We start from the raw sequence: 25533 nt of genomic DNA on the forward strand, positions 1-25533 counted from the left end.
TCACGCTACTACATTGCTGTTTATTTAGTTTAAAAAGGTAACAGAGATTAACATTTAGTCTTTGTGGCTTACCGGCGTCTGCTCTCTTTTGTTTATAAAGGAAAGTTTGCCGCGATCGGCGAGTTTACATGACGCTAGGACTTCCGGGGTAACAGGAAGTTATTGGAATCATGAGTAATTATTTTATTGGCCATCAAGGTATCTTGTGGCTTTGTGAAATGTTTTTGTGAATCATGTAATTAATCTTTGGTAAATTTCTAGCCTAATAGAGCTATTCATTTTGGCTGTTTTGAGCTTTTATTGTCTGAGCCACCCCTGTATTGTATTTTTGTGTCAATGTTCCAATTCCAGGGGCGCGCTACAGGTCTTTATAGACTAGCAGTTTCAATCACTTGAGAGAGCTAGAGAAGTGAGGACGTAAGTCTGTGGAAGTCTCTGGTGACTAGTAAAAAAAAGTAAACTTGTATACAGCTGTATCTTTGTAACATTTAACAATTTTTTGACTCTCACGTCAATTTATTTTATTTTTTGTGAAAGTATTTTTATTTTTTTTCTTTAATTTTGGTTTTGTTAATTGTTTGTTTTGCCTATGGGCCTTAATTGGGAAAGTCATAATAAAATCCCATCTTTTCTACATCATCTTTGACTCTGAGTGTCTACACCTGCTCACGACTACTCCTCTACATCTACCCTCAACACTTCTCTAATGTTCCCATGTAGTTACATAGTCCCTGATATAGTCATAACCACTACAGTGCTCAATTACCTATTTTTGCGGGGGAATAAACTTCAAGTTTTCATCGCAAAGGCATGACCTGTCCTCTGGAGGACACAGGCAGACCACCGGGCGCTCACTGGATTGTTTTCGGGAGCGGGAGGCAACAAAGGCGGGGAGAAATCAGAAGCAAGGATGCCGGCCGGTCGGGCCTGCTAGTGTGGCTAAAACTACCACATAAATCGACACTGGCAAGCCTCCTACTCACTAACACCAGATCAATCACACACAAAATGTATGAGGTACAAATACACACGGAACTGCTGCATGATATTTTGGCTGAACACACTTATCACGGACGGCAGCTAGCAGCTAACAGTTAGCAGCTAGCAGGGCGAGCTAGCTACCAGCAGAATCGAGACAGGGTAGGTGAATTAAAACAATGTGAGTTGAAAACGCATCTTGTTGTTGGCCCTGTTTATGTTGCACAGACATTTTAATTGCATTTTGTGTCTGTTAAAAGGCACAAAGGCACTCTAAAACTTGCCCTGACAACTGCCGTGTTAGCGCAGTGGAAGATTGTACACGTAGCTGCAGCTACTCCGTGTTGCCTGCACCGTTCCAGGTCGGGGGTTTTTCAAACGAAAGTACACGCATATTTATAGCGATCAAGATTAACGTAAAAATTGGCCGGAATTCTCCTTTAAATCCCAAGTGGACTTTCGTGCCTTCACTTTCATGCATTCTTGAGATATTGTGTTCATGAGAATGGGAAAGACGTGAGGTTACAGTGACCATGACCTTTGACCATCAAAATGTAATGGATCCTTGAGCAGTGTTTCCTCTATGTTCATAGCATAGTGGCGGTGCGCCACGGTAAAATTTCCAGCGCCACGGTATCAGAAATAGGGCAGACGCACAACAAGGTTTCTGCTATGTACCCCCCGAAAAATACAGACTCAGCCTGAAATAAGTTATTGTTATTACATTTTTAATAAATCATTTAATTTTTACCCTGTGGCCTTAGCAATACACAAGCCGTTCTTTAATGTCGCCTTGTGCTCCTTTTTTATATTTAGATCAACTTTTAAATGTTTTATATTTTTGAGCATACAGAACAGACAAATACAATTGAACAAGGTGCTATATATATATATACACATATATATACACACATATATATATATATATATATATATACATATATATATATATATATATATATATATATATATACACATATATATATATATATACACACAGTACAGGCCAAAAGTTTGGACACACCTTCTCATTCAATGCGTTTCCTTTATTTTCATGACTATTTACATTGCAGATTCTCACTGAAGGCATCAAAACTATGAATGAACACATGTGGAATTATGTACTTAACAAAAAAAGTGTGAAATAACTGAAAACATGTTTTATATTTTAGATTCCTCAAAGTAGCCACCCTTTGCTTTTTTGATAGCGCTGCAAACCCTTGGTTTTCTCTCAATGAGCTTCATGAGGTAGTCACCTGAAATGGTTTTCACTTCACAGGTGTGCCTTGTCAGGGTTAATTAGTGGATTTTTTTCCCTTATTAATGGGGTTGGGACCATCAGTTGTGTTGTGCAGAAGTCAGGTTAATACACAGCCGACAGCCCTATTGGACAACTGTTAGAATTCATATTATGGCAAGAACCAATCCAGCTAAGTAAAGAGAAACGAGTGGCCATCATTACTTTAACAAATGAAGGTCAGTCAGTCTGGAAAATTGCGAAAACTTTGAATGTGTCCCCAAGTGCAGTCGCAAAAACCATCAAGCGCTACAACGAAACTGGCTCACATGAGGACCGTCCCAGGAAAGGAAGACTCACCTCTGCTGCTGAGGATAAGCTCATCCGAGTCACCAGCCTCAGAAATTCAAGAAATTCAAGACTGTTGGAAAACTATTTCAGGTGACTACCTCTTGAAGCTCATCAAGAGAATGCCAAGAGTGTGCAAAGCAGTAATCAGAGCAAAGGGTGGCTACTTTGAAGAAACTAGAATATAAGACATGTTTTCAGTTATTTCACACTTTTTTGTTAAGTACATAATTCCATATGTGTTCATTCATAGTTCTGATGCCTTCAGTGAGAATCTACAATGTAAATAGTCATGAAAATAAAGGACACGCATTGAATGAGAAGGTGTGTCCAAACTTTTGGCCTGTACTGTATATATTAGGGGTGGTACGGTTCACAAAACCCACGGTTCGGTTCGTATCACGGTTTTAGGGTCACGGTTTTCGGTTCAGTACGGTTCTTATTTTTTCTTTAACACTCCAGATTTAGACAAATTAGCATATTGAATGCATGTTGCACAAAACGTGCACACAGTGGCAGTTCTATATTGTTTTATTTCATCATAGGTAACGTAAAATCCAAAATGTTCCCACACACCAGACTATAAACGACGCTGGCGTATCCTCCAGCTCTGGGCAGCCTCTCTCCCACTTGACATTTCTGCAGGTGACGTGACATGACCTGCAGCGGCACCCCACTCCACTTGAGGAGCGGTCGGCTCGGTGTCTCTCAAAATCTGATGAAAATCTTTTAAACTGACCTTTGTCGATCTGAAATGAAGACAGATTCAGCATCTGCATGGCCTATTTCTCGCTTAAAATGTTTTCAGAAACACGTTTCGGTGAACTATTTTAGTACAATATGAGATCGTATTCTGAACGAGCCGCCATGACAGTCTGTTTTGAAATTTGAGACCAGCCAGACCAAGCCAGACCCATGTGACGCAATCGTCCAATCAGCTGCCATGGGTTGCGTTTGTCACGCCCATCCCGCTCGTCATTTCCAGTAAGTGTTTTAACATGGGTGTCGAAAGTGGGCACTACGGCAGTAAGAGGTTACAGGTTACAGGGCAGTAAGAGGTTAGTCTCGGTTCGGAGCATGTGTGCGGTACACACATGCTCCGGACTGAGACTAGCGAACCGAGCGGTTCGGGTGTTTTTTCATGAACCGTACCACCCCTAGTATATATACATATATAAAATAGAGAGAAGAGATGTGTCACCTTTTTCAGCCCTTCTGAGTTTGCAGGTATGATTTTAATATAACATTATAGTCATTATTGCCTTTAGAAAAATGTTTTTTGTGGAGGTGGGGTAGGCCAATATAGGCCCCTGTGGGGTGGGCTAAGCTTTTGTCCTTAATGGTATTTTTTTCCCCCTTACATTACTTTTATACTTTAAGTAGTTTTGAAACCAGTACTTTTACTTGAGTAAAAAGCTTGAGTTGATACTTCTACAGAAGTCTTTTTGAACCCTATTATCTATACTTCTACTTGAGTAATGAATGTTAATACTTTTGACACCTCTGATAACCGGTGTCCGGCAGGTCAGTCTGACATATGCCGATTTCATGCCGGTCAATTAACTGACAACATAAGTTATACAAGTTTTTGTTCTCAAGGACACAACTTTTCCGCCGTGTGTCGCGTGTACCCGCTCGTGGTGTGAAGTGCGTGTCCACGCTATTCTTGCACATGTAGGGAACCTCGTGAATTAATCTGCAACATGTCAGCTGTTTGGAAATTCTTCAGCGTGTGTGCAGAAGATAACAAGTTTGCAATATGCAACACCTGCAAGGAAAATGTAGGGCGTGGAGGGACGACACCAAAACCAAAATCACATTTTTTTTGTTTGATGTGAAAAGAAGGAAATGGTTCTAACATTGCACTTTAGATGTGTGTTAATTTATATAGTTCTATTTTATAGTGATCCATTATCTGTTCAAAAAATGTTCTATGTTCTGTGTAAAATGTTCTATTAAAGAAAAGATAGAAAATAAATATTTGTGTGTGCTGTAAAGTGGTTAGAAAAAAGAAATCGGAATCGGCTAAAATCTGTATCGGCTGGCCTAACAATGAAAATCGGAATCGGCCTAGAAAGTTGTAATCGGTGCATCTCTACTTAAAAGTATAACATTTAATATGGTCACATTCATTCATGTGGAAGTTAATACTGGGTATCTTTAGTCCGACTCACTCGTTCTCCTTCTTGCCTCCCTGGATCCACTGCTTCAGCAGGTATTCATAGTAGCTGTCTGCTCTGGCTCCCAGCGTGTAGATGCCTTGATGGGTGAACTGTCCATTGTTTGTGTTGATAAACATGGGCACGAGACCATCCAGCTTGCCGTCCAGTTTGTGGACCTGTTTCATAACCTCAGCCACCGCAGCCTGGAAAGCCAAGGTCAGAGGTCAGTTGAGTTAAGCTGTGGGGATTTTTGTGACATTTGCTTTGTGAATCAAAATACCTTTATGGTAATAAAATTCCAAAACATGTTTTTGTTTGTTTTTTTATGTCAGACCCTAGCCACAGATTTACAAATTATTTGTCTGTAAAATACAAACCCCAATTCCAATGAAGATGGGACGTTGTGTAAAACGTAAATAAAAACAGAATACAATGATTTACAAATCCTTTTCAACCAATATTCAATGAATACACTACAAAGACAAGATATTTAATGTTCAAACTGAACTGCAAATATTCACTCATTTTAATTGATGCCTACAACACGTTCCAAAAAAGCTGGGACAGGGGCATGTTTACCACTGTGTTACATCACCTTTCCTTTTAACAACACTCAATAAGTGTTTGGGAACTGAGAACCCTAATTCTTTCCCATTCTTGCTTGACTTCAGTTGCTCAACAGTCCGGGGTCTCCGTTGTCAAATTTTGTGTTCATAATGCGCCACACATTTTCAATGGGAGGCAGGTCTGGACTGCAGACAGACCAGTCTAGTACCTGCTAGGGGTGCACCGATCCGATATTAAGATCGGATATCGGCCCCGATATTGACAAAATAGCTGGATCGGGGATCGGAAAAATTAACAGATCCACGGGCCGATCCAGTGTTTTTGTTATTTTGTTTCCTCCGTCGCAGCACGGGAGCCCATTTAACTGCGTACCTTTCTCACTCATGGTAGTAACTTTATAACACAACAATTAATAAGCAACAACTCACTCTCTTTAAAAGGATAAAACACCAGAGCATATAACAATTTGTGACTTACACAGTTTCTAACACTAATAATTTTACATTTACAAATGTACACCGCCCAACGGCATGCTGGCTAACATTATAGCTGCTAGCCTAGGTAGCCAGGTAGCATAACAGTCTGTTAAGCTGGGAGAGGCTCCGGTCACTACTGCACATTCAAGAACCGAGAAGAAAGTTAGCAAGAGGATGAAGAAAGACCGGAGATACACCAGAACAACGTGTGCTCAAGAGGAGCCGTCTGTTGTTCCAAAGTTTTTTGTTTCTAAAAAAAAAATCGGACATAATTTAGCCAGTGTTGTTTCCCGTCGCTCTAACGTTACTCGGCCGTGCTAACGTTACTGTGCTAACGTTGAAGAAATGTCACTTCAAGCATGCAGCGGAGCAACATTATGAACGCAATCCACCTACAGTCCCGCTACAGACCATTGAGAAAGACTGGTTCAGAGCAATGATTAAAACACTGGATTTAACTACAATAACCTAACTTACCTGTGACCAAGGTAGTGTTTATACAACTATCTTACAACTATTTTGTTTTGAAAGGGAAACAATGTTAAAGTTGTTTGTATGTGTAGGCTATTCATTCGATTTGAGTTTATTTTACTACTTTGCAGTTTGCACAATAAAAATTATTTAGCTTCTGTAACTGTTTCATGGATTCTCCTTCATATAAAGTTATTGCATAATGTCGTGGAGTCAAACCCTTTAGTAATCAAAGCTTTTAGTAATCATGATGACATTAACATGTTTTTGTGATATTCTATGTACCCCTGACAGTAGAATAAGCCATTATAAACCTATATAAAGGTGGCCCATTATTGAAGGCCCATTATTGTTATTTATTTAAATTTATTTTAAGAAGTTTGATTACATTATATTTTCGATTTGAATGCACAATTGTTTAAATAACAAATAAATAAGAATTCAATACATTACATCTATGTTATTTTGTCTTAGTTAGGAAAGTAATGTTTAGTTAGGAAGGTCTGGTGCCGTTAGTCTCTTCCACATGGTGGAAGGAAGGTATAAGGTGGAAGGTATACAGTTTATTATTAATTCAGCAACAGCATTGGATCGTAATCGGGTATTGACAGATACACAAAGCCCTGGCATCGTTATCAGGATTGAAAAAGTCGGATCGGTGCATCCCTAGTACCTGCACTCTTTTACTACGAAGCCACGCTGTTGTAACATGCAGAATGTGGCTTGTCCTCATTTTGCTGAAATAAGCAGGGATGTCCCTGAAAAAGATGTTGCTTGGATGGCAGCATATGTTGCTCCAAAACCTGTATGTACCATTCAGCATTAATGGTGCCTTCAGATGTGTTACCCATACCATGGGCACTAACACACCCCCATACCCTCACAGAAGCTGGCTTTTAAACTTTGCACTGATAACAATTTGGATATTGCTTTTCGGCCCGGAGGACATGACGTCCATGATTTCCAAAATCAATTTGAAATGTGGACTCGTCTGACCACAGCACACTTTTTTAACTTTGTGTCAGTCCATCTCAGATGAGCTCGGGCCCAGAGAAGCTGGCAGTGTTTTGGGGTGTTGTGAGCCCACATGGTAACATCCTTTACATAATGATGATGGTTTTTAATGCAGTGCCGCCTGAGGGATCAAAGGTCACGGGCATTCAATGTTGGTTTCCGGCCTTGCAGCTTACGTGCAGAGATTTCTCCAGATTCTCTGAATCTTTTGATTATATTAGAGTTCCTCTGTAAGTTATTTCGGAGTAAAATGGTTCTAGAGCTACAAGCAGCAATACAGGAGGCCAAACAATCAGCCCATTCCAAATAGGCATGTTTTGAACGGGCACCTCACTAGTTTAGCCAATTGTGCTTCAGCGCACATTTTGTCCAAAACCAATTTGGTAAACAATAAACAAAATAATACATTATATACTCCTGGGAGAAACCATGCTGTATAATATGACCCCAGCCTAAAAAACAGCAGAAAACATGCTTGGGCTGAGGGTGGGCTAAATACAATCAACCAATTGTTTTATATTTTTACAAATTTGCATCAATATGCGAGTGCACCAATTACAAAAGTGTGCACTGGATATAAATTGTGATGGACTCCCGATGCATCCTTTCTAACATCTTTGCAATAAACTCTTCAGGAACTGCCAAGTTTATACTTCATACCAGTTTTAAAACAACATGCTGATGGGAAGTGGTATCTGTCAGTGCTGTTTAGAAGTGCCATAATGTTATGTTAGAAAAACATAATGACATCAAGCAATATAATAAATGAAAAGCTGAGCCTAAGTGCCAATCTTTCTGGGCAGAGCCTGGATCAGCAGGTTGTATCTCTTGGTCAGTTACCTGGTACTGTGGTTCCTGGGTGAGGCGGCTGAGCTCTCTAAACTCCAGCTGGATGCTTGTAACCTCAGCCACAGTGCTATCTGAAGTCCAACGAGGGGGGTGGGCTGTGCCTTTCCCGATGTTCACATCAGAGTAGGGGATCTTGGACGGGGTGTTGAAGGCTGGCATCAGCCTGGAGCCAATATCTTTCTGCAGAGAAATAATGCAGATTACATGCAGACATTTGCAGCAATGAAAATCACAAATGAAATTAAAGTATTTCTACATAAATTATTATATTGGGGTTTCTGCAGGTTTCACGTCAAATTTAAGACCATCATGAATAAAATTTAAGACCTATACCACGACATCAAAAAAAGAAAAGGAGATGCTTTCTTTCATAAAAGCAAGTAGGCTTCAAATACATTGTTAGTAGCTGACTTAAACCAATCCCTAAATTCAGTTTTTTTCCAAGCCAAGTATCCCTAAACTTGAACTTTCCCATGGTACCATCTGAAAGAGACTCCAATTACACGAAAGCTGATTGGCTGCAATATAAGTTGCGCGATAGTCGTCAGATTCATCTACCAACCCTTAAGGCGGTTACACACCAACCAGACGGCCAACCCTCGGCAGAAAAGCCAGTCGGACTGATCAGTCTCCCCGAGTTGGCCCAAAAAGTGCCTCAGAACACACCGATGAGACAAGACGTAATACGTCTCCATAACAGCAGGCAGCACTAATCTGTATTGTTGCCCAAAAAATGAAAACCGGCAGCTGATTGGACGAACGCGTCACGTGGGTTTCTTTTCTCTGGAAATTGAAAGCGGGACTGTCATGGCGGCTTGTTCAGAATACGATCTCATATTGTACTAAAATAGTTAACTGAAACATGTTTCTGAAAACATTTTAAGCGAGAAATTGTCCATGCAGTTGCTGAATCGGTCTTCATTTCAGATCAACAAAAGGTCAGTTTAAAAGATTTTCGTCCGCTTTTGAGAGACTCTAGTCACGCTCATTCCGCTCGCCATTTCCGGGTGAGTCCCGACTGCCCTGTCTCCGACTGAACACGTCAGGTCGGCCAAAATGAAGGCCGACAGCCCCTCAGACGGACGACGGCACGGAACACACAGAACTGACTCCAGTCACCAACCTCACCAGACCGTCCAACGGCCGATTATCGGCTTGGTGTGTCAGCGCCTTTATCGAGCTGGCTCAGGTTTCCCTTTCCATCTGTGTGCATTCATGTCCCAGTAATGCTTGTTACCAACTTAGCTCTGGGGAGCTTATTCCCCGGAGCTGTTATGTTTTCTAGCTCTGCAGTTTTCCTTGGATTAGGGTGGCACCTAAATCATGGTTGCAGCTGTAGCCGTGGTCCTGCTCGGCGCCCTGCTATGCCCTGCTACGTCCTGCTACACGAACTATTTCTAGTCTTAGTTCCATTATCTTTATTGCGACTATAATTTGCACTGTTCATCATACCCTCAACCGGCACCGCCCACCAAGAGCCTGGGTCTGTCCGAAGTTTCTCCCTAAAAGGAAGTTTTCCTCACCACTCAAGGTTTCTGCCTAAAAGGGAGTTTTTCCTCGCTACTGTCACACTAAATGCTTGTTCTTGGGGGTATTACTGGAATTCTTTGTAAATTATATAGTGTGGTCTAGACCTACTCGATCAGTAAAGTGTCTTGAGATAACTCTTGTTATGATTTGGTACTATAAATAAATGTAATGAAGGTCTCAATTGTAGTCGTAATACAGCAAATTATATTTGGACTACAAAAGAAAGAACTAGAACACCACGCAATAAAACAAACAAACATTCTAAGTGTTAGAATGACAACTAAAGGTAGCGTAACATGGATGTAAGAAAATGAAGACCTGTTTGATATTTTTTAAGACATAAAACCAAATGCTTCAGCGAATTTAAGACATTTTAAGGCCTTAAATTGTGATTTTGAAATGTTAGACCTTTTTTAGACTTTTTAAGACCCTGTGAAAACCCTGTATATATTTATTTATATAAATATACAGTACAGGCCAAAAGTTTGGACACACCTTCTCATTCAATGCGTTTTCTTTATTTTCATCACTATTTACATTGTAGATTCTAGTCACCTGAAAATGGTTTTCACTTTACAGGTGTGCCTTGTCAGGGTTAATTAGTGGAATTTTTTCCCTTATTAATGGGGTTGGGACCATCAGTTGTGTTGTGCAGAAGTCAGGTTGATACACAGCCGACAGCCCTATTGGACAACTGTTAGAATTCATATTATGGCGAGAACCAATCAGAGAAACGAGTGGCCATCATTACTTTAACAAATGAAGGTCAGTCAGTCCGGAAAATTGCGAAAACTTTGAATGTGTCCCCAAGTGCAGTCGCAAAAACCATCAAGCGCTACAACGAAACTGGCTCACATGAGGACCGCCCCAGGAAAGGAAGACCAAGAGTCACCTCTGCTGCTGAGGATAAGTTCATCAGAGTCACCAGCCTCAGAAATCGCAAGTTAACAGCAGCTCAGATTAGAGACCAGATGAATGCCACATAGAGTTCTAGCAGCAGACACATCTCTAGAACAACTGTTATTAAGAGGAGACTGTGCGAATCAGGCCTTCATGGTCAAGTAGCTGCTAGGAAACCACTGCTAAGGAGAGTAACAATCAGAAGAGATTTGTTTGGGCCAAGAAACACAAGGAATGGACATTAGACCAGTGGAAATCTGTGCTTTGGTCTGATGAGTCCAAATTTGAGTTCTGTGGTTCCAACCGCCGTGTCTTTGTGCGACGCAGAAAAGGTGAACGGATGGATTCTACATGCCTGGTTCCCACCGTGAAGCATGGAGGTGGAGGTGTGATGGTGTGGGGGTGCTTTGCTGGTGACACTGTTGGGGATTTATTCAAAATTGAAGGCATACTGAACCAGCATGGCTACCACAGCATCCTGTAACGACATCCAGTTTGCGTTTAGTTGGACCATCATGTATTATTCAACAGGACAATGACCCCAAACAAACCTCCAGGCTGTGTAAGGGCTATTTGACCAAGAAGGAGACTGATGGAGTGCTGCGCTAGATGACCTGGCCTCCACAGTCACCGGACCTGAACCCAATCGAGATGGTTTGGGGTGAGCTGGACCGCAGAGTGAAGGCAAAAGGGCCAACAAGTGCTAAGCATCTCTGGAAAACCATTTCAGGTGACTAACTCTTGAAGCTCATCAAGAGAATGCCAAGAGTGTGCAAAGGAGTAATCACAGCAAAGGGTGGCTACTTTGAAGAAACTAGAATATAAGACACGTTTTCAGTTATTTCACACTTTTTTGTTAAGTACATAATTCCACGTGTTCATTCATAGTTTTGATGCCTTCAGTGAGAATCTACAATGTAAATAGTCATGAAAATAAAGGAAATGCATTGAATGAGAAGGTGTGTCCAAACTTTTGGCCTGTACTGTATATCATTATTTTTTAGTAGGGCAGTAACGGTTTGTGTATTCGTACTGAACTGTCACGGTACAGGGGCCACGGTCTGGTGCACACAGACGCACGTAAAATACATGGTATGTAGATGCATGTATTGCAGAACTAAAGTTCACATGCTTGAGTTCTGCACGAATACTCTAAGCCATAAAGTTAAGCCGTTAGCAACATATGCTAAGGTTAGCACAGAAAGCTCATTGGCGTGCGAGTCAGTCGCACTATGGGGAGCACAAATGAAATGCAGGAGCTGGAAGACCCGCCTGCGGGTTCCCCGTCAGCTACAACAGCAATAGAGAGAGTTGTGTATAAGATGAGGACCCACATTTGCCGAACACCAGGATAATAAATTTTATTAAAACCCTTGTCCTAATGCACAAACATATTGAGGTTCGATGTCCAGTCATATTTATTTCAGGAACTTAAACTAACATAGCTTTTATTACAAGCACACATTTGTTTGCCTCGGAAATAATGGAGAGTCATTGCTTACTTACACGCGTAACGTGTGCATGCTTTGTAGAAGCGCATAAAAGCAGTTGCTGATAAAAGCCACAAAATTATTGGTGTAAAAAAAAAATACGAATTAAAAAACCAAGCTGGCCTCTGAATAAGTTAGGTAGGAAAAACAATGGCGCTTTATATTGAGGTCCTTGTAATAAGTGTTAGATAATAGGTAATACAGGCCATATAAGTCCTTGTAAGATGCACATTATTACATCTTAAGACTATATGAATGTTAATAATAGCATCATAAACACGTATATTGTTAGATTATAAGACATGTACAGTATAAGCACTTATAAGAAATGCATTATTAATTGGAATCCGACATTCTTGTGGTTCCTGGAATCTCCAAAAGTATAATCGGAGCCAGAGCCTTTAGCTACCAAGCTCCTTTCCTTTGGAACCAGCTCCCAGTTTCAGTTCATGAAGCAAAAACAGTTTTCACATTTAAGAGTAAGCTTAAAACTCTTTTTTTCCCTCGAAAAAGCTTATAGTTAGTGGCTGTGCCCACCTACAGCCAGATTCTGTTCAAGGTTTCTGCCTGGTAAAAAGGCGCCTGAGCGAATTGTTGGGTCTCTATAAAATGTAGTGTGGCCTACACCTACTCTATCTGTAAAGTGTCCCGAGATAACTTATGATTTGACACTAAGTAAAAATGAATAGTCTTATTAACACATATTGTTAATAAGTACAGTGCCTGCGAAAAGTATTCGCGCCCCTTTGAACTTTTTTCGACCTTTTGCCACATTTCAGGCCTCAAACATAAAGATATAAAACTGTAATTTTTTGTGAAGAATCAACAACAAGTGGGTCCCAATTATGAAGTGGAACGAAATTCATTGGCTATTTCAAAATTTTTTAACAAAAAAAAAACTGAAAAAAGTGGGCTGCAAAATTATTCAGCCCCTTTACTTTCAGTGCAGCAAACTCTCTCCGAAGAAGTTCAGTGAGGATCTCTGAATGATCCAATGTTGACCTAAATGACTAATGATGATAAATAGAATCCAGCTGTGTGTAATCAAGTCTCCGTATAAATGCACCTGCTCTGTGATAGTGTCAGAGGTCCGTAAAGCGAGAACAGAGAGCATCATGAAGAACAAGGAACACACCAGGCAGGTCCGAGATACTGTTGTGGAGAAGTTTAAAGCCGGATTTGGATACAAAAAGATTTCCCAAGCTTTAAACATCCCAAGGAGCACTGTGCAAGCGATAATATTGAAATGGAAGGAGTATCAGACCACTACAAATGTACGAAGACCCGGCCGTCCCTCTAAACTTTCGGCTCATACCACAATGAGAAGACTGATCAGAGATGCAGCCAAGAGGCCCATGATCACTCTGGATGAACTGCAGAGATCTACAGCTGAGGTGGGAGACTCTGTCCATAGGACAACAATCAGTCGTATACTGCACAAATCTGGCCTTTATGGAAGAGTGGCAAGAAGAAAGCCATTTCTTAAAGATATCCATAAAAAGTGTCGTTTAAAGTTTGCCAAAAGCCACCTGGGAGACACACCAAACATGTGGAAGAAGGTGCTGTGGTCAGATGAAACCAAAATCGAACTTTTTGGCAACAATGCAAAACGCGTTATGTTTGGCGTAAAAGCAACACAGCTCATCACCCTGAACACACCATCCCCACTGTCAAACATGGTGGTGGCAGCATCATGGTTTGGGCCTGCTTTTCTTCAGCAGGGACAGGGAAAGATGGTTAAAATTGATGGGAAGATGGATGGAGCCAAATACAGGACCATTCTGGAAGAAAACCTGATGGAGTCTGCAAAAGACCTGAGACTGGGACGGAGATTTGTCTTCCAACAAGACAATGATCCAAAACATAAAGCAAAATCTACAATGGAATGGTTCACAAATAAACATATCCAGGTGTTAGAATGGCCAAGTCAAAGTCCGAACCTGAATCCAATCGAGAATCTGTGGAAAGAACTGAAAACTGCTGTTCACAAACGCTCTCCATCCAACCTCACTGAGCTCGAGCTGTTTTGCAAGGAGGAATGGGCAAAAATGTCAGTCTCCGATGTGCAAAACTGATAGAGACATACCCCAAGCGACTTACAGCTGTAATGCGCAGCAAAGGTGGCGCTACAAAGTATTAACTTAAGGGGGCTGAATAATTTTGCACGCAATATTTCAGTTTTTATTTGTTTAAAAGGTTTGAAATATCCAATAAATTTCGTTCCACTTCATGATTGTGTCCCACTTGTTGTTGATTCTTCACAAAAAATTACAGTTTTATATCTTTATGTTTGAGGCCTGAAATGTGGCAAAAGGTCGAAAAGTTCAAGGGGGCGAATACTTTCGCAAAGGCACTGTATCTTCTAAGGATATAAGGTATAAGGCCCTTATTACCTACAGTAAGTATAGTACAAACGCCTATTACAAGAACCCTAATATAAAGCGTTACCAGGAAACCCCTGTGCAGTTTTGAAATGAGTGCCTGTGTGTTTGCTCACAGCTTTGTCTAGGAACAGGGTGTCTCCAGTCAAATGGTAGGTACTCAGAAGGCCTCCCAGGATGCGGATGGTGCTTTCAAATAGGTTGACATCTACATTCTTGTTGAAGGTAAGCTCTGCGGCCACCCATGTTTTTGCTTCTTCAAATTCTGAAACAAAAATTTTTTCAGAATAAATTAAATACAATTTTATTTTGTGTCAAATCATAACAGTAGTAACAAAAAGAACACAAAAATAATGAAAGCTGCTACCTCCTTCCTCTCCCTTTTCCACTGAATGTCTTCCACTGAAAGGGAACCTACCACCTGCTCAGGTAGAGGGTGAGCTAAACCAAGAGCAAGCACTAAAATGTTGCTTTTTGTGAAATGTCGGGTTTTTTGAAATGGCGTATTGCTTTCTGAAATGTTTTAGTGTTTTGTGAAACATTGGGTTTCTTTTGCCGTTTTGTGAAATATCGTAGTCTTTTCGTTTTTGCTGTTGCGTTTTGTGAAATGTTGTTGTGTTTTTGCTAATTGCTAGTGTCCTTCAGGGCCACCGTTGAACAGCAACCAAATACAGAAGCACACCACAAATACAAAAAACGCAGCTAAACATAGAAACGTGCTCCGTAAGTCCGGACCGGATAGCCTTCAATAACTTCATAAGCAGTAAACTATGGAAACAATGCTCATTTTCCAACACCACTGATGGATAGCCTTCAATTACTTCATAAGCCAGAAACCATGGCAACAACAAGTGTGTCCCAACTGTGTGCATCTTTTTGTAAGTGTCCCCTGGAAACGGTTTCCATTTTCGTGTGAGCTACTTCCAGTGCATTTCTATATTTGGTTGCTTTTTCTGTAATTGCAGCGTGCTTCTCTGTTTGGTTGTGTTTTCTCTATTTTAAGTGTAGTTTCTAAATGCTGCTCATGTGTTTTCAAATTGGTGAAGATTGTGGATTTATTGGATAAGATAAGATTAAATTCAAACATTATGATGAAATTTTGTTTAATCCCTGTTTAATTATTGTCACAATCCTAATTTAAATAATAATACATTACTAAATATGCTACTTCTGACTAAACTTTGGAGCCAAGAAGATGGGATATTGTGCTACAGGAGAAATTAATTTAGCTCTGTTGTGGAGAAACCCATTTACTATGGCTGCCACGTTCTGCAAGCTCTTAACTTTTCAACCTTTGAGGTATACAGGAGGAGTATTTGATACTCAAAAGATTATTGTCTGGTTTATCTGAAAAAACGTTTTATCTGGAAAAATTTTTTTACAGCAATGACGTAGTCAAGAGGTAAAAGTTCAAAGAAGGCAGGAAGGTCAATCTACCTTCTTTAAGCCCGAGGATCCACATGGTATCCAGGGAATCGATAAGTGTCAAACCCAGGCCAAACCACTCGCTGTAGGACTTGGAAAGAGGCCTGAGCTCATCATGCCCCCAAGCAAAGTCTTTATAACCCTTCCATGCATGTCTGAAAGCTTCCTGCACCGCCTCCCGACAGTTAGCTACTGGAACACACAATACACACAAGATGCCCAGTTAATATTCCATCCAAGTCTACAGAGTGATTTAGAAATAAGTGACTGAAATGTTCCATCAATATTTAAGTAATAATCATTTTCTAAAGTCAATATAAGATTTCATGGTCACACAAATTTCATGGTTACACTTAAACATGCCTCCTTAAATCTGTGACGTAGTTGCTTTTATTTGGTTAAACATGCACAATGAAAAACTACTTATTCATAATTAACACAGAATGTGGTAATTGCAGATACCTGACTGGATTGATAATTGGACTTTTTGGTTGGCAGGTGAACCCTCCTTATTTTCCCCATCCTTGGGGCCTTCTGGCCCACGCCAGCTGAAAGTCACCAAAGAATTTAGAAATTAAAAATGTAAACTAAACTAACTTCAGTTTTGATCACACTCCAAATCTTACCTGATGACTCCCTCCTCCCCTTCTTTCTTGTGGTCAGAAGCCTTGTCCTCAACCACTGTATTTGAAGCGTTTTCCTTCTTCTGAAGACGATTCTGAAGGACGGGCGGTCCTCTCCTATTAGATAATTTTCTCTGTGACAAATGGGCGACATAAACAACTGTTTTAACCATTCTTCTTCGTTTTAATCTTCACTTTATGTAAGCAGGTTGTTAAGAAAGAAAAGCGGATTGATCCCTATTACATGTTAATGTTAAACACACATGCCTAATCTGCTGATACCACAGCTATGTCTATTTTAAAAGGATATATTATCAGTGAAACACCCTTTGGTTTGTAAATTATTTGCTACTATGACAGACTAATTGTGCTGTGAATACATTCGAGAGAGGACCTTAAAAATTTAAGTTATGTTGTCAAAATTATAACTGAGATACTACTAAGTGAGGTAATGTACTTTTTAAAAAGGTGGATGAACTGAGTTTGCATAATATGTGACCATATTGTAAAATGCCCAGTATTATCTTTCAACATGGATTACACCTCCAATACATGCATAGTACTGACAATACTGAGCTTTTCAGCTCATTGTAGATGTGTTACTTCAAAAGTAAAACACGCATAATTTTAGAGCACATATTTTTCTCCTAAAAGTCTGTACTGTAACTTCATATTGTTGAGCAATCAGTTTATTACAGGACAGGGTGGGTAACAGAGGCACACATTGCATTCTTGAGTTGTTCCAGTCTGGTTTTAAAGCCCTTCACAGCACTGTATCTGCACGTTTAAAGGTTTTTAATGATCTTTTCTTTTAATAGCTACTGGACTATGGGGATTCTGCCATTCTTATGCATTTAGATCTCTCTTAGATCTCTGGTCTAAACCAGGATCTCAATCTACCTGGGCGGGGTGCCCAAGTAGAACCTATGTATGGGAAACAATGCTGTGCTACCCTTCAAAAAACACAAGCAGAGATATAACAACCTGGGAGGTTGGTTCTGGCAGTGGTGGTTGGTCCTGTTTGACAGCCTCAGGCAGCACATGAGGGAAGATGCTGTTACTTTCTGTCTCTGGGTCTCCATCTGTAAGTCCTCAACACACAGACAACCAGATTGAGCATGAAACATTTACAGTAGTGCAGTAACATTGTTGAAAGGTGGCAGGCTGGCCTTATGATTACTGAATGTCAAGGAACCGGGTATTTTCTGGCTGGAATTGGAGGAAGAGGAGGACTACATGCATGGATCATCCCCCGCTGCAAGGAACCGGAGACCGACCGTGGGACTTTGACTCAATGCCGGGGGCCGCAACTCGAGGACTCAGCACCTGTGGACTAATGGTATTTGGGCTACTGTACCAAGTTTGACTGGAGGACGCTGTGTGTAAGTTTTGAAACCAACCGTTGGAGGGAAATCTAACCTCTAAAACTAAGGAATGATGAATGCTGGCTACTCAGTCTACAATCTATATTTTTGAGGACACTTAGGGCGTTTTCACACATACCTCGTTTGGTCCGGACTTTCGGACTTTTTAAGTTTGATCCGAACCAAAATTACATGTGTGAAACCTCCCCCGGACCATGGTCCGGATCAAAAGACCAAATTTTGGTCCGACAAAAAGAGGTGGTCTCGGTCCGGACCAAACTGAACCATGATCCGGTTCGTTTATAGTGTGAAAGCATTTTTGGGATGGTTCGGACTTTCGGACCAAATACAGGAATCTCTGGCAGGCTCTCCTCGTGTTACAAGACCGGGGAAGCTTCTTTAAGGAACAGCTCGGTGCTTAGTGAGAGAGAGAGACTGTAAATGCGCTCAGAGCAGACAGCTGTCAGCTATCAGAGCAGATCATCAGCAGTTTATTTGTTAAGTGGTAGTAAATGTAGGCTACAGTGTATGTTTCCGTTTGTCTCTGAATAAATGCTCCAGAAAGAAAGTCCCGTGTCTTGCTTCTCTACATCACAACAAAACAAAAAGAGCCGCGGCAGTAGGGGAGAGCAGCGGTCAGTTGAATAGCCTAAACTCTGACCCAGAGAGAGGATACGAGAGGACGGGGAAGTTGTCAACAAACCAATCAGCTCTAAGTATCTGGAGACGCAGCTCACGTATGTGATGACGGCAGGACGTAGTTTTGTCACGTAGAGATCTTTAGTGCGCTTGCAAAACTGCAGTGTGAAACCAAAACTTACCGGATCAAATGTATACAATGTAACAAAAACATGAACCTTGGTCCGGACCTTGGTTCGGACTTTTATGTGTGAAAACGCCCTTAGGAACAAAAGGAACATGATGAATCCTGAGGATGCGCTATGTAAGTTTTGTAACTAAGCTTTAAAAGGGACACTTAACCAGACTGAAAATACATGACAAATGCTGGCAGGTAATAAGGATACTGTATGTAAGTTTTGAAGCCGAGCATTAAAGTGACACTTAACCAGACTGAAAAAACATGATAAATGCTGGCTGGTCAGTTTAATGAATGCTGGCTACTCAGTCTACAATCTATATTTTTGAGGACACTTAATCGTGTTGAAAAAAGGGAACATGATGAATCCTGAGGATGCGCTATGTAAGTTTCGTAACTAAGCTTTAAAAGGGACACTTAACCAGACTGAAAATACATGATAAATGCTGGCTGGTCAGTTTACAGTTTACGTTTGTTAACAGTTAAGCTAGACTGAAAGAACATGAGGGATACGGTCTGTTCAGCTCATAGTCTGCTTATTGCTCCAACTAAATTGGTCTGTTTTTCACACAGCTTAGTCCAGAAATAGTTTGAAGGTGTTTATAATATTGTTCATGTTTAACGTAAGAATTCACTAGACATGTATCAATTAACCTGTGATTTAAGACAGGAGGTGTAGTTTTGAGTAGTTTTGCGCAAACTGCGTTTGATGTAGTCACGCAGCTTACAAATAGGGGAGGGGGTTTGCGGGTTAGGAGATTTATTTAACTTTTTATGTTTTTGTCACACCTTGCTCAGAGGTAACAGTTCAACCTTTGCTACAGATTTGTCAGCAAAATCCGGTAGGGTACTCGAGACACGTATGCTTTTCAATTTTGAAGATGGCTGAGCTTTCAATCCTTTCAGTAAACATTAGGGGGCTAAACGGGCCGATCAAACGAGCTAAATTCCTGGATTATTTAAGAAGGAAAAACATGGGGACTTCCGGTGCGGTTCCTATGGCCCACTTTTGCTGACGGGTTACAAATAACTGTTCTGGCGGTACTTTTTGACATTCTGAAGTGTCCCTTTTGTGGAGTCGGCATGCCTACTAATCCTAGTGCTAAGGGAGCTAGCGCGGATCAAGCTACCACCACTAACTCGGACCATGCTGTGCTCACTGCTATTGCTACACTTCGGACTGATATAACATCTGATCTGGCGACTCTCAAAAATGACATTTGCACCTCTGTGGACGCTAAAATAGACACCCTAACAACATCTTTGAGGGCCGAAATTACATTGGCACGGAAAGAGATTCACGGCGACATAGCAGCGGTGAGGGGCGAGGCCGGAGCCTTGGCTAACCGCGTCACAGAGCTGGAAACAGGAACAAATCACTGGGCAGATGCGACTACATCCCTGGAGAACAAGCTACAGATCCTCACCAAGCAGGTGACCTCCCTAACTGAGAAGTGTGAGGATTTGGAGGGGAGGACGCGGAGAAATAACCTGAGGATCATTGGCCTGAGCGAGGGCATAGAAGGAACTCGCCCAACCGACTTCATAGCCTACCTGCTCAAGGATGCCTTACACATCGCTCCCTCCAGCCGCGCCCCAAACCTGGTGAAAGGCCGCGTCCCTTCATTATATGGGTGCACTATTTCAGGGCCAAGGAGGACATCATGCAACGCAAGCAGGTCCACTCCTCTACAACGGGCAAAAATGTATGCTTTTCCCGGACTACACGGCGCCGGTGGCCAAGAAGAGATCAGCATTTGACGAGGTCAAGAAACTGCTTCGGGAACGCCCAGAGGTGAAATACGGCCTGCTGTTCCCAGCGTGATTCAGGATCACCCATAACGGCACCCAGTCTGTGTTTAACACCCCCGAAGAAGCCACAGCTTTTGTCCGCTGTAACATCTTGGTCTAACAACCCGCTTCTGCCTTTGCTTATGGTAAAGTATCCTTACAACACTGACACGGCTAGCGTTTTAAGCCAAGAATGTTAACTGGCATGTTTGTTTTGGTTGATTTGTCACTAGCTAATGTTAACGTAATGCTAACTGCAAGATGCCGGACCTCCTCTACGTTACGTTATCTTTCTTTTACAAACAGTCGGAATGCTACCATAACACTACGATGGAAATGGGTGTTTACTCTGTAAACTTCATCTTGTGCTCAAAAATGCCTACACAGTGTTTGGGCTGTCGTATTTTTGACCGGACACGAAGCAAGTTGTTTTTTTATTACACTCAACTGAGTGCACGCGCAGCTCCCTGTTGGGTCTCCGGTCTCCACATACTTTAAACAGACGGGAAAATACTATTATGAAGACACTGCACATCACGTTTGAGTATTCTTTTAGGTTACTATTATTTTCCTTAACGGGCTGCTCTACATGAAGGGGCCCCCACTTCAGGCTTCCTTAGCAATATTATTTATAATTCGCCCAGCAGCAGCCTGTTTTGTACCATGTAGTATTGGGATTCAATTTAACAGATTCAGGGCCCTATGTTATTATTTCTGGGTTAGAGCTAACTTCACAGACAAGGGCATATTTCAGTAGAGTAGCTTCTATATATGGGGCTCGGAACTGGTTATATTTACAGTTTAGTAATGATCAACCTGACCTTTGTTCTTGTTCATCTCTGTTCACTGCTGCTTTTGAATTTCGTAATATTGTTGTGAGAGGGTTTGTACTGTTTTCTATAAGGGTTAAGTGAGAAGGTACAATTGTTATAAGCTGCACTTCATACCAGCTGGCTATGGTCAGATAAATCGTTGCTGCCTTAGTTCATTATAAGTGCCCTTGTGTGTTAATACCAGAGTGCCAACATGCTATTTGTATCTCCGCTGCACCTTTTGGCAGGACTCCATTGTGAGTTTTTGAGTGTTAAGATGTATGTAGTAGCGTATGCATGCCCCCTCTGGGGTTGGATGCGGGGGGGTGGAGGGGAATCAAGGGGGGTGTCTGGCAGGTTAAGGTTGTTACTGTATGGTGTAACCTATTCATTTTTCTTACTCATCTTTTTACCCTTTATTTATTTTTATTTTTTTTTTATATAAATTATATTGTTCCCATTTTCTCTCTACCTCTGCTGATCTACTGATGGTTGACTTGTCTCTCACTGATGGAATCTCTCTCTCCAACCTTGCCATTGGAGGTTTCTACCATTTTACTCCCTGCTGCAACTCGTAATGCCACCTCCACGCGGGTGGGGTGAGTAGGTCAATCCACTTCACCAGCTGGAACGTAAAGGGCCTTAACTTCCCCGTTAAAAGGAAGAGGGTTCTCACCCACCTCCAAGAGCTCAACACTCAGATCGCATTCCTCCAGGAAACACACCTTCGCGACATAGACCAGGCCAGACTTCGCTGTGGTTGGGTGGGTCAGCTATTCCATTCAAAATTTCAATTTAAATCCAGAGGTGCCGCCATTCTCATTAATAAAAACATCCCTTTTTCAGTCTCTAAGGTGGATGCAGACTCAAAAGGTCGTTACATAATAGTTACTGGCCGGTTGTACCACTGTCTGGTAATTTTGGCCAATGTCTATGCGCCAAATTTGGATGACGTACAATTCTTCAAGGACTTTCTGTCACGCTTACCTGACATCAACACACATAGTCTGGTCCTGGGAGGGGATCTTAACTGCATTCTATCCACTACTCTCGATCGCAGCTCTCCAAAACCTGCTCCACTTCCATTATTAACAGTTTCTTAAGCTCCTATGTTGCATCCGATGTCTGGCGCTTTCTAAACCCCACAAGTCCATAAGACTTTTTTGCGGATCGATTACTTTTTGCTTGACAACAAATTTCTCTCCTCAGTTCGAAGCTGTAGCTACCAGGCTATTGTAATTTCAGATCATGCCCCATTAACTCTTGAACTAGCTTTACCAAATCAGCCTCTATCCAGTCGACAGTGGCGCTTCAATTCCCTGTTATTTTCCAACGAATTCTTTCGCGACTTCAAGTCCAACCATATTGTTTCCTTCCTAGAAATTGAATAATTATATTATTGAAAGATAATTTGAATAATCTAAAATATAAGACATGTTGTCAGTTATTTCACACTTTTTTGTTAAGTACATAATTCCATATGTGTTCATTCATAGTTCTGATGCCTTCAGTGAGAATCTACAATGTAAATAGTCATGAAAATAAAAAGGAAACGCACCGAATGAGAAGGCGTGTCCAAACTTTTGGCCTGTACTGTATGCTTCATCCCCATCACCTGAGCTGCACAAACAACGTCTTTCATTACAAATACAATTTGAAACACTGTGAACTGGACATGCAGAACACCTCCTTCTGCAGTCACGCGTTCTAAGTTCTAGAACAAGGAGAGAAATCAGGCATGATTCTGGCGCATCAGCTACGCCAAGCAGCAGTCCGCCAAAATATTACAGAAATTCGTACTCCCTCAGGTACCACTAATACAGATTACGACAAAATAAATGACACATTCCGTAACTTCTATTCTAAACTCTATTCCTCTAACTCACTTGAAGATCAGACACCCATGGAAAGATTCTTTGAGAACTTGGAGATTCCCTCCGTCAACGAAAATGTTAAAGACAGATTTGAGGAGCCGGTTTCCGAAATTGAGATAACAAGAGCTGTCGGAGCAATGCAGACGGGGAAGTCACCGGGGCCTGATGGCTTTCCAGTGGAATTTTATAGGGCATTCTCAAATCTTCTCTCACCGCTTCTGGCTGAAATGTTCGGCGAGGCATTTAGAGCTCACTCTCTTCCTCCGTCTTTATGTGAAGCTTCAATTTCAATTATATTTAAGAAGGGTAAAGATCCCCTCGACTGTGCATCGTATCGGCCAATCTCGCTCCTCAAAGCTGACGTAAAGATACTTGCTAAGGCCCTTGCCCACCGCTTGGAGACCGTCCTCCCTAGGGATGCACCGATCCGACTTTTTCAGTACCGATAACGATGCCAGGGCTTTGTGTATCTGTCAATACCCGATACCAATCCAATACCGTTGCTGAATTAATAATAAACTGTATACCTTCCACCTCATACCTTCCTTCCACCATGTGGAAGAGACTAAAGGCACCAGACCTTCCTAACTTAACATTACTTTCCTAACTAAGACAAAATAACATAGATATAATGTATTGAATTCTTATTTATATGTTATTTAAAAAACAATTGTGCATTCAAATCGAAAATATAATATAATCAAACTTCTTAAAATAAATTTAAATAAATAATGGGCCACCTTTATATAGGTTTATAATGGCTTATTCTACTGTCAGTACATAAAATATCACAAAAACATGTTAATGTCATTATGTTTACTAAAAGCTTTCATTAAGGATTTGCTTGGCTCCACGACATTATACAATAACTTTATATGAAGGAAAATCTATGAAACAGTTACAGAAGCTAAACTACTTGTATTGTGCAAACTGCAAAGTAGTAAAATAAACTAAAATCGAATGAATAGCCTACACATACAAACAACTTTAACACGGTTTCCCTTTCAAAACCAAATAGTTGTAAGCTAGTTGTATAAACACTACCTTGGCCACAGGTAAGTTAGGTTGTTGTAGTGTGGTTGTAGTGGGTGACTGAACGGAGCTCCGCTGTCAGCCTCCTTCGCTGTTTGAATAATGTTAGCAGGTCGGAGGATGTATTTCAGCGAGGCAAGTCATCTTAAATCCAGTGTTTTAATCATTACTCTGAACCAGTCTTTCTCAACGGTCTGTAGCGGGACCGGAGGTGGATAGTGTTCATAATGTTGCTCCGCTACATGCTTGAAGTCACAGGTCTTTAATGTTAGCACAGTAACGTTAGAGCGACGGGCAACAACAGTGGCTGAATTATGTCCGATGTGTCAGAAACAAAAAACTTGGGAACAACAGATTGGTCCTCTCTTGAGCACACGTTGTTCTGGTGTATCTCCGGTCTTTCTTCATCCTCTAGCTAACTTTCTTCTCGGTTCTTGAATATGCAGTAGCAACCGTAGCCTCTCCCAGTTTAACAGACTGTTATGCTATCTGGCTAGCTACGCTAGCAGCTGTAATGTTACCCAGCATGCCATTCGGCGGTATAAATGTAAAATTATTAGTGTTAGAAACTGTTTAAGTCTCAAATTGTTATATGCTTTGGTGTTTTATCCTTTTAAAGAGAGTTAATTGTGGGTTATTAATTGTTGTGTTATAAAGTTACTACCATGAGTGAGAAGGGTACGCAGTTAACAGGGCTCCCGTGCTGCGACGGAGTGAAAAAAATAAAAAACAGGCTGGATTTGTTAAAAACAGGCATTCATTTTTCAACCGCCGTCGTCTTCAATATTTTGGTGGTCTCATTTGACGCTGAAAAGGCCTTCGATCGCGTCAAATGAGATTACCTCTTCTATACCCTGCACAAATTTGGTTTTGGTAATAATTTCATTTCCTGGGTCAAATTACTGTATTCCTCTCAAACGGCCTCAATTCGAACAAACGACACCATTTCACCTCCCTTCCAACTGCGCAGAGGTACTAGGCAGGGGTGCCCTTTAAGCACTCTTCTCTTTGTAATAGCAATAGAGCCCCTTGCCATAGCCTTGCGCAGGGACAATAGCATTCATGGTATACACAGAGACAAGGAACACAAAGTTTTGCTCTTTGCGGACGACCTGCTTATCCTGGTATCTGACCCGATGAGCTGCATCCCCAAGATCTTAAATTTATTAAAGGATTTTGGCTTGTTCTCTGGATATAAACTTAATATTCACAAAAGTGAACTACTCCCAATCAACGCTGCATCAGAGCAATGCTCGCTGGACTCTCTTCCATTTAAAGGTCTCACCTAAAAAGTTCACTTATCTTGGCGTAGTTGTAACATGGTAATATGCTGATCTTTTTAGATGCAATTTCCAACCTCTTCTGGGTCGAACCAAATAAGATCTGGAGCGC

General features: G+C 41.2%; 1 protein-coding gene across 5 annotated transcripts in view; it reads right to left on the bottom strand.

Annotated features, from left to right (window-relative positions):
• Positions 1 to 25533, bottom strand: part of man1b1b (mannosidase, alpha, class 1B, member 1b) — a 61725-nt gene that overhangs the window by 20945 nt on the left and 15247 nt on the right. For 2 of the 5 annotated variants that reach the window (XM_039802654.1, XM_039802650.1), the window contains exons 4-10: positions 17436 to 17542; positions 16455 to 16585; positions 16291 to 16376; positions 15841 to 16020; positions 14520 to 14668; positions 8094 to 8282; positions 4738 to 4928 (exon numbers count right to left, since the gene is read on the bottom strand). In XM_039802654.1, the coding sequence (XP_039658588.1) occupies positions 4738 to 4928; positions 8094 to 8282; positions 14520 to 14668; positions 15841 to 16020; positions 16291 to 16376; positions 16455 to 16585; positions 17436 to 17542 (1033 nt within the window). The remainder of the gene's footprint in view (positions 1 to 4737; positions 4929 to 8093; positions 8283 to 14519; positions 14669 to 15840; positions 16021 to 16290; positions 16377 to 16454; positions 16586 to 17435; positions 17543 to 25533) is intronic. The other 3 variants (XM_039802653.1, XM_039802651.1, XM_039802655.1) reach the window with 3 other exon arrangements.

The sequence above is a fragment of the Perca fluviatilis genome, chromosome 6, assembly GCF_010015445.1.
Source record: "Perca fluviatilis chromosome 6, GENO_Pfluv_1.0, whole genome shotgun sequence".
Taxonomy (NCBI): Eukaryota; Metazoa; Chordata; class Actinopteri; order Perciformes; family Percidae; genus Perca; species Perca fluviatilis.